The sequence below is a fragment of the Montipora foliosa genome, chromosome 12 (genome assembly GCF_036669935.1).
Source record: "Montipora foliosa isolate CH-2021 chromosome 12, ASM3666993v2, whole genome shotgun sequence".
Classification (NCBI taxonomy): Eukaryota; Metazoa; Cnidaria; class Anthozoa; order Scleractinia; family Acroporidae; genus Montipora; species Montipora foliosa.
The window spans coordinates 23,860,149-23,870,148 of NC_090880.1; the positions used below are offsets into that span (position 1 = coordinate 23,860,149).

General features: G+C 39.9%; 1 protein-coding gene across 1 annotated transcript in view; it reads left to right on the forward strand.

Annotated features, from left to right (window-relative positions):
* The window catches only part of LOC137979258 (uncharacterized), a 14,951-nt gene that overhangs the window by 283 nt on the left and 4,668 nt on the right, over window positions 1-10,000 (forward strand). The window contains exons 3-5 of the mRNA XM_068826481.1: window positions 1,546-1,692; window positions 2,029-2,130; window positions 6,814-6,988. Coding sequence (XP_068682582.1) covers window positions 1,546-1,692; window positions 2,029-2,130; window positions 6,814-6,988 — 424 coding nt within the window. The remainder of the gene's footprint in view (window positions 1-1,545; window positions 1,693-2,028; window positions 2,131-6,813; window positions 6,989-10,000) is intronic.

Consider the following 10,000-nt stretch of genomic DNA (forward strand, 5'->3'; position numbering starts at 1 on the left):
TTTGTGCATGCTCAGTCAGTGGTCGTCTTTTGAGACGCCAGCGGATGTGCAAGCATATCGCATTGAAGCGAGGGGTGCCATTTATTCACCCAGTGAGTCGCATGGAGGGCGTCACCAAAGGGGCGAAGCACGAGATGACTAAATCGCATTCCAATTAGCTTAAGGCCGCTAGTTTTTCATTCAAGCGCGACAAAAACATTGATAACTTTCCAGTTAGATGAACAATATTACTAAAACCCGACGATCAATCCGGTACTTTTAAGTGTGCGCGCACTCGATGTAAAACTTTTCCTTTCATGCACAATGCGGACAACATAACGGGACCGCCTTACATTCAGGCAAAATTCTCTTTGTTTCTCCTATGTCGTCATCGCCAATTAACACTGATGCAGGTGTTGAAAGATTTGTAAAAAACTAAGACACGTGAGACAAAAACTGCGAATCTACATGTTAAAGACCTGATAATCACGTAGCTAACACTAGCCAGCACTACGGAAATAAGAACAAAAATGCACAATAAAACTATTGGAACGTTTAGAGAACTGTCAAAGCGACTCTACAACGCTACATTGCAACGCTAATGAAACCTATATACTAAGACAAAATGAATGAGGCGTTTTCTCGTTGAGTCAAATGTTATTTCTGGTCACGTGATTTTGAGAGCGGGAATTTAAGGAGCGGCCATTTTGGAAGTTGTTGCGGCGTTCACTCAATTAAACATGGCACGTTGGGCGTTTTCCATTTACAAAAAATTTCCGGAAATTTCGGTGGAAATTTCCATCGGGTGAAAAACGTGTTCCATTTAACTCAGGTCCGTTCGCCGTCCAGTGATTGCGATTTTACGCGCCAAAATTTAAACATGTGGCCGTGAATAGCCTGGAAGTGGTAAGACCTTTCAAAAGGGAACACACATTTCCATCGGAAAGTTTCCAACGGGAAAACACGACTACCTTTTCAGAAGTTCCGTTTATTCCGGAAATTTTCCAGTGGAACGGATCAAAAACGTGTGTTCCATTTACATCCCAACCGGAATTTCCGGAATTTCTTGGTAAATGGAAAACGCCCGTTGTGTCCGGAATGTTTCCACTTTTTCGCGCACACGAGATTTATAGTTGTAGCCTTCCCCTGAACCATGCAGTCGTTTTCGCTGGAGTCCTCTCTGCGTCTAAGATGTAAAGTATTATTTACCCAACCCACCTTAACCAAAATCAAAATTCAAGTTACTGAATTTGGAAATTTTTTAATAAACTCTCGCTGAGAGGATCTTTTTGCCAAAAGTATCACTCTTTGAAGGAGAACTCACGGCTGTTTCATCGAATTTGTTTACGGGTTTCGCTCCTCTAGGTTTAGATTTGCAACAGTAAAGTCACATGTGTAACACTAGCGAGTTCATGGCATTTTTACGTGAAAAAGAAGCATATAGTTTTTCAGCTGTTGTTTGCAGCTGAAGAAAATGGTCCCTTATGGGAAGTCCATGCAGACATGTAAAATGATGAATTTCACATGACTTACCAATCATGTTTATTTTCTCAATTTATTTTACAGACTGAACAATATAAAATGGCTATCGAGGAAAAAGGAACAAGATACCAAGAAGAGATCGAACTTGATGAAGATGATGAAGTCGAAGTTTTCCGAGTTCCCAAGCACAATGACGTCGAGGCTGCTGATTTTTACCATGACTTTAAGATGGTAAGCATTGTGACGTAGTTTATATAAGAACAGAAACTTCCGGTGATTGCGTGCATATATATTTATTTCCGGTATTTTGCGCACATAAGCAGTAGCATGTATCAGTACAAGTTCTTCGTATTCATCATGGCTTTTAGTTGTTGTGTTTGTGAGTATTAAAGTATACAATTGCTGACATCAAAAACAGGACACATTGCAGCGATCTCTGGTAAATAAATTTTGACCCTTCAGGCCTTAGGTTATGATTTTATTTGCTTAACTTAAGGCTTGTGCTGAGATTACGCCTTGTGAAAATTGGTTGAACAAACGCCGGTTCTGCTTTCTTTTCATGTCTAGGGTGTCACTGTGACCAGGCTTCTGTCCCGAAAGGCGTGCCACATCTCCAAACTGGACCCATCCCTGTCATCGCCAAAGAAATTGAAGGCTGACCTCGATCTGGTAAATAATCTAGCAAAATTAAAAGCGTCTGTTTATGATGGCTCACTACCATGACTACATAATGACAATTTTGGTTTTGAAGTGCTCGGATATCCAACCACTCAAGTTAGTAACCATTTACTTAACTGTTACGCGACCTCTAAAATCAAACCCTCCGAGGCAGTATGAAATGGACTTCCGTCAATCAATCCCGAGGGGGTGGGTATTTTGCATATGAAGGAGCGGAGATGCTCGTCGGGAATTTTGAATTAAACCCCTAAGTGAGACCAATCTGGGCGTGGCCCAGGCTCTTTGTGACCCCTAAAAGAGACCATATTTAAAACTAATTAAACATATATTTTTATATCTCTCCTCATGCAACCTTAAAGGAGACCTTCAAGGCTACATGTGATGGCGTTTCGCCCAAAACACCCTAAGTGAGGGGTGTTTCTAAAACGAAGACCCAAAAACGAAGACCTAAGACCTAAGACCCACTGATCTAAAACGAAGACCCTGTGATCTAAAACGAAGACCCACTGATCTAAAACGAAGACCCACTTATCTAAAACGAAGACCCACTGATCCAAAAGGAAGACCCATTGATCTAAAACGAAGACCCACTGATCTAAACCGAAGACCCACTGATCTAAACCGAAGACCCTGTGATCTAAAACGAGGACCCACTGATCTAAAACGAAGACCCACTTATCTAAAACGAAGACCCACTGATCCAAAAGGAAGACCCTGTGATCTAAAACGAAGACCCACTGATCTAAACCGAAGTCCCACTGATCTAAACCGAAGACCCTGTGATCTAAAACGAAGACCCACTGATCTAAAACGAAGACCCACTTATCTAAAACGAAGACCCACTGATCCAAAAGGAAGACCCTGTGGTCTAAAACGAAGACCCACTGATCTAAACCGAAGACCCACTGATCTAAAGCGAAGACCCACTGATCTAAAACGAAGACCCACTGATCTAAACCGAAGACGCTGTGATCTAAAACGAAGACCCTGTGATCTAAAGCGAAGACCCACCTCAAAAATGTTAAAACGATGCTATTGTATATTATGGAATAGTAGGAACGGTGGAACAGTGGAACATCTGAATGTGAGCTCTGAGTGCGTGTTCTCGAAACTCCTCACAAGTAATGATATAGCGATGTTTCGTGTGGTGTCACCCATTGTTACTACAGTAATATGGCAAACAGAACCTAATTATCATTTTAACAGGTTCCCGCAAAGCAGACAAAATTTTATTGGTAGAGGAAATTAATGGACCACCTCGAAAGGCCACACCATTTGCTTTCTCACGCAAGCAAGCTGTTTTTTTAGACAAATGGTAATTTATACATCAATAACATGACTAAAAGTGACAACTATGACAGCTATTACGTGACAGATTTTTTAAACACAGCTTCAGAGATTAAACTTCTTTATTCTTGCGTGGAACTTCAGCACTCTGCCGTTGCCAGCAGCCCACTCTTTCTAGTTCTCTCAAAAACTGGCGTTTGTATATGCTCTTGGCTAGCTATGATTGGTCAAAGAGCTTGAAAAATTCTACAAACGTGATCCTAACACTCTCATCAACCACGGCGGAAAAACTTGAGGTAAATACTTGCGGTACATACTTCAGCCTAGCTAAATTCGAGTTATTAGTTGGGTTCACATTAGACCACTAAGTCTGACTTAGTAATCTCTTAAGTCGACTTAGTGAAAATGACAGGTGTGAACCGCTAAGTCACAGAAGCGTGATTTCTGTCTTAGTGTCGGCAAACTCAAACGACCTAAGCGGTTCTTAAGTCTTTTTCCAACATGACTTAAGGCTGACTTAAGAAAACCTGATACCAAAAAAATGTCAAAATCGTGGGTTTTATCAGATGGAGATGGAGATTCCCGTGTTAGTCGCCAAAGCAAAGAAATCACGCAACAAGTTTCTTCTCACGAACAAAATTAACTCAAGATGCTTCGCCGAGAGGACGAAACGTTAGAAGGCAATTACGCTACCGACTTTTCAACTTATGCGATGTAAGTTGCGTGGCTTGATCACTTTTTGATTGGCCAACGTAAGTGTAATTTTTGTTTTCTTATGATATTCCTTGCCGATTTCCCAACAGATCTGAAGCAGGAATGCCTCATGTTTTTAATGCGGCTTCACCACCTCAGTTTAGTCGGTCTCCTTCTCCATTTATTTGGCTGATCAACCTTTGTAAATTTAATAAAAAGACAATAGTCGCAATTACAGCGATTTTACGGCTTCTTGGTCTCATTTTGATCTCAACTTCTTCGCTAAAATGGATCGTGACTTCCTCACCACGTTTATGATGTTAGGGCCTCCACAGACTAGGGATTTAGTTGTCGACAACTATTTGTGATCGACAACTAAAAAGTTATCGACAACTAAAAAACGTAGTCTGTGGCGCAAGTTGTCGACGACTAAACCCCAAATTATTAGTTGTCGACAACTAAGCAGTTTCCCTTTTCGAAAAGGGAAACTGCTTAGTTGTCGACAACTAATAATTTGGGGTTTAGTCGTCGACAACTTGCGCCACAGACTATGTTTTTTAGTTGTCGATAACTTTTTAGTTGTCGATCACAAATAGTTGTCGACAACTAAATCCCTAGTCTGTGGAGGCCCTTAGTTACCTTATCTGTTATTTTTATCTTTAATGATGACAGCTTTGCGCGGAAAGAATTTGTCTTCTAGATATGTCTGAACGCTTAAGCGGACTTAGGGTGACTTGGCTTGACTTAGGCTAAGACAGACTTAGACAGACTTAGTGCCCAGTGTGAACCCACAGATTGAAATTGTTGGATAAACTGATAGCAGCGGAAACCACAGTTTCCGCGGTCCTTTACACTAACCCGTGCTGGCTAACCGCGGAAAAACTAACAATACATATCATTACGTTAAGATAACTAACAGCAACAACAACAATTACAACTTCATAAGAAAGCCGCAAACACAGGCCTCGTGTTTCCAACAACATCGGCGGAAATTCGGCTATCGCCCAATGCCATTTGTCGTGGGTTAGTTATTTACATTAACCGAGAGGGACGAGGGTGTTTGCGACACTTAATTTGGTTTCCACGTTTCAAGTTGCTATCTAAGTTCTTAAGCATCGTGCATTAAAATGCTTTGTATACAATAAAACGATCATGAAAATAAAGTTTAGAATATTACAAAATATGCTTTGACACAGCTTTTTTTATTTCAACTTTTTCTTATTCCTACTGTGTGAAGTGGAATAAAAAAAACTCCGAAACTAATGCAATGTCATTTACCTTGAGAAACTAATAATTTATTTTAAATGATAAATCAGCGGTGAGTTATTTTCCCAGATACTTCAACAAGATTTTTTGATGACGTTGTTTCCCCACGGTGGATGACGTTGTTTTCCCACAGTTTTTCACGAGTATCGCACACATGTCAAAAATGTGCATGAGCAATGCTGGGAGTGCACATTGATCTTTAATCACTCTGCACTAGTCTGTTACCTCTACTACCAATTTTTTCTGCAAGTTCTTTACCGCTGGACCAGGAACCTTTCTCGTTTTCGTAAAATTTTCTGTTGTCGTTCATGTGCGTAAATATTCACAATTCCATAATATACAATGTCGTCTGAATAGCCATAAGCTGCTTGGCATCGTTCTAACTAACATTTAAGATTGGATCACAGGGTCTTCGGTTTAGATCAGTGGGTCTTCGGTTTAGATCAGTGGGTCTTCGGTTTAGATCAGTGGGTCTTCGTTTTAGATCAATGGGTCTTCCTTTTGGATCAGTGGGTCTTCGTTTTAGATAAGTGGGTCTTCGTTTTAGATCAGTGGGTCTTCATTTTAGATCACAGGGTCTTCGTTTTAGATCAGTGGGTCTTCGTTTTAGATCAGTGGGTCTTCGTTTTAGATCACAGGGTCTTCGTTTTAGATCACAGGGTCTTAGGTCTTAGGTCTTCGTTTTTGGGTCTTCGTTTTAGAAACACCTTAAAGTGAGATGAGCAACCCGGCCCCTGCCCATCTTATATGTGATCCCCCCTCCCCACCAGCTTTAAATTATCCTCATTTAGCAGGAACAGGGAAGGTGACATCTGTATTTTGCAAGTTCAAAATAGACAAAATGAGATTTCAGTTATGGCTAAGTATTGAGAGGTTACTGGCAACAATAAAATGATGATGTATGGCATTTTTTATAAATTAACTTCTGCACAATTCCTCGCCATCCAAACCTAAGCTTTTGTTTTCGTAGCCTACTTGTCTTCATGTCGTATAAAGGCTGCAAAGTTTGACTTAATGTTATATGATGGGGTTTTTGGTATTAAAACTGAATCAGTTATTTTCATTTAGAGTATTTAAATAACATTTGCTTTCATAGTATTCATTAGCGTTTACAAATGTTTCTCAGACATTTGATAATTTCTGTGACAAATAAGTAGTCTCAGTATCTTAGTTACTCTGGTTTGATCTCGGTTCAGTGTCTCGCATTATGCTCATTTGCACAACAGCCGCTTGCTATCCCCAGACTCCTACTCCAGCATTGTTTCCCAGCGTTGTCATCGCTCTAAATGTGTTTTTAACAATAATCCATCAAATTAATCCCTCTGTGCATTTCAAAATGATGATTAGCAATATTCCAAGCTACCATGTATGTTTTAATTGTGTGCTGCTACAGCTTTAATCTGTTCCATCTTGCTTTGCTTTTCTCAGGTAGCTTCCCGGGGTGAAGACGTTCCTACCGTCACAGATTCGAGTGTTGAAATGATAACTGGACCTGCAAACAGACTCCTTCTGACCAAAAAGATCTTAGACTTCTGCGGATCTTTGCCAATTTACAATACCGAACACACCAAGATGGACCTAAGCCATGGGAATGGAACTGCAAGTAAGTGGAAATTAAATTTAATTAATTTAATCAAAATATTATTTCAATATATTTCAAATACATTACATTCTACCTAAGAATCTAATGAGAGTGATTCAAACTTTCCTACTTTGGCTTTATTAAAAGTAAATATGAGACCATTGTACCTTATGCACCAATCTATTTGAAACTTTGACATCCCCCTACTTTCCCCATACCACTCCTCCCCAGTTGAGTTTGCCCCCAGTACTTCTGTGATATGTCCAGAAATGCAAGTAATTAGACACAAGTCGATTTCAATAAGCATCACAGAGTGTCCCAGTGTTCTCTCTCCCCAAATCAAAATCGTTCGTGCCTGGGAATACAGACAATTTATGTTACAAAATGTCCCCTAAATTCCGGTCTCAGACAAAGAAAAACCTCTACATCTACCCTAACCCAAAAATAACGATAACCCTTAAACACTTAGCTTATTGAAAAGGATCATTCAAATGCGGAACTAACTGCCTCACATGCAATTACGTAACTGACGGACGAACTGACTACAAATTTTCAGGTTCTTAACGATACAAAACGAATTCCACACTGCATCGACTGTAACTAAAAAAATCTTATTTACCGTATATGATACACTCCAATGTATTGTTTTAGTCTGCAAGTTATTTGCTGGTTAGATCTCCCAAGATCCAGCACTTCTAGCAACCTCGTTCCAAAGGTCTCTTTGTCAATGAGCTGGCCCTTGCAAAGAAGAATAATATTGTCTCCTTACCTTATTGTTGGAAATAGGTAAACAATGTTGAAATTGAAAGGGACAATTTGTAATTGTGCGTGCCTCTAGTTACTTGTATCTCTGCACGAAAGGCGTGCTTTTGAACCATTCACCTATTGGGTCTAAAGTTATTCAAATGCCCTGCTTAAAACTAGGGCAGTAGGAAAATCCCCCTCGTCAAACTGTTTAAAGGTCCACACTCGCCCAAAAGTCATTACGGTCATTTGTTTTTGCTTTTAAACGAAGGCTTGTCCAAATGCGTGATCTGTGTGGCTGAATGCACTCAGGCGAATCATGCGGCAAAACAATGGGTGCTTTCGACTGGGAAATCCGGATTTAGATCTGGATCTCCGGATTTCCAATCGAACACAAAATCTGAAAAAGGATTTTGTCGCAGATTCACTAATTGGAAATTCATGTCGGGTAAGGATTTCAATTAACAAAATCCGTCGCGAAATCCGTTTTCGGATTTTGTGTTCGATTGGAAATCCGAAGATCCGGAATCCGGATTCCCAATCGAAAGCACCCAACATGTCTGCTATTTGGATAATTTTGTGTCACACAAAATTCATTCACGGTGCGTTATGACTTTTGGGCGAATGTAGGCCTTTAAGTCAAAATATTGATGGGAAGGAAAAATGAAAACAATAAAATCAGCAATTTACTTGAAACGCGCGCGTTAAGCAACTCAGGCACGACAAACACGGTTAGTTCTGTTTCCAGTACACATTCCCCACCGCACTCCGGAAATGGTTCAATCCCATACTTCCAGGGCACGGAAAGTACCGGTAGTCAAATGCCCAACGTATGTTAGGGTAGGGGCAAGGGACATTCATTGCTTGACAGACGTTTGCACAATTTTGATTACAATTCCAGAGAAGAGTTGCATTGCTTAAAGAACTAGACGCTCCATGAGCGTACACTGAGTTGCCTGTCGTATGTGTTACTCAAAAACAGAAGGTACTGAGTTGGGTGGTATTGAACTGCAGCGTTCCAGTCAATGTTTTCAAGTCGGGGGTCATTAAGACTATTTAAGGGGTCACCCAGAAGTCATGCAAACAGAGGCCCTTTGGCTTACACGTTCATACGACGAAACAGATCTTTTTCTGAGGTTAAAAACCTGGCTACCAGTCTATTAATCATTTGTCAGAAAGAAAAAAATTCCTGTCATCTTTAGTAAAAATAGACACGCATTGCTTACGTGTGGTAGTGCAGTAACACAGCGCTTGATTCCATATTGTCAACTGAGCTGCGTTTTGTCTTCCAGGAGATTCAAGTTGTCTTTGCGTAATATGTAGCTCTAATAGTACAAGATATTGTTTTGGTATTGTATATCATTGTAGTGCCATGGTAGAAGCCTTAGGTAAATAGCCCCATGAGAAGACATGTGGTTACTAGTACTAAACCCAGAAAGATTGAAGAAAATAAAAGGGAATCGAGAAACATTGGCTTCTAGGCTGACATGTTGATCATTTTCAAGTTTCCTCAATTTTTTTCACCACAGATTTAAACGTGCACTCTGAGCGTCTGACAGCTTTGTAATACAAAAGTGCACTGAAGTTTATCACTGTCCGGCGGTGTTAATATCTAGATGGGTGACCTAAAAAATATACCACATTGTAACAGAAGCATAGGCCGAAAATTCTTTTTTAACGCTCAAAAATGCGAACTAAGCAAGGTACACATTTTATGCAAAACAAATATTGATGCAAAAGTAAATAAATATTGATACACAGTTTTTACGAAGAGCAGAAGGAAGTTTTCAAGACGGTAGATCGAGAATAAAATGTTTTGCCATCAGCAACAAAATTTACGACATGAAAACAACATTAAATTTGAACCGCAAATATAAAAGGTTACCATCAGCGAAAATCATTTTGGGAGATACTTGCTACGTTCAATTTCGTTATTGTACTTTTGGCTGCACAAGTAAATCGCAAAATCGAAAGTGACATCGAATTCATCGGGCTCCGTGATCAAGTTACCGCAGCGTGTTTACTGGCGAAACAATGAAGCATCTATGTCAAATGATGGCAAGATACCGGGTTTTTGTTTTTCTTAGTTTTCTTTTTCTTTCAAGTGTTATAAAGTTTGACAAGAACTGTGCGAATTCAACGCAAAGATCACAATCGCCCAAATCTTGAGGTTAACCATTGTTTCTGCAAAGTCAAAAATTTACTCTCTAAGACGAGGTTATTTATCACCAGGTAATTCCATCGTTTTGGAAATAGCAGCTACTTTATTATTCATCAGCGTCACAATTT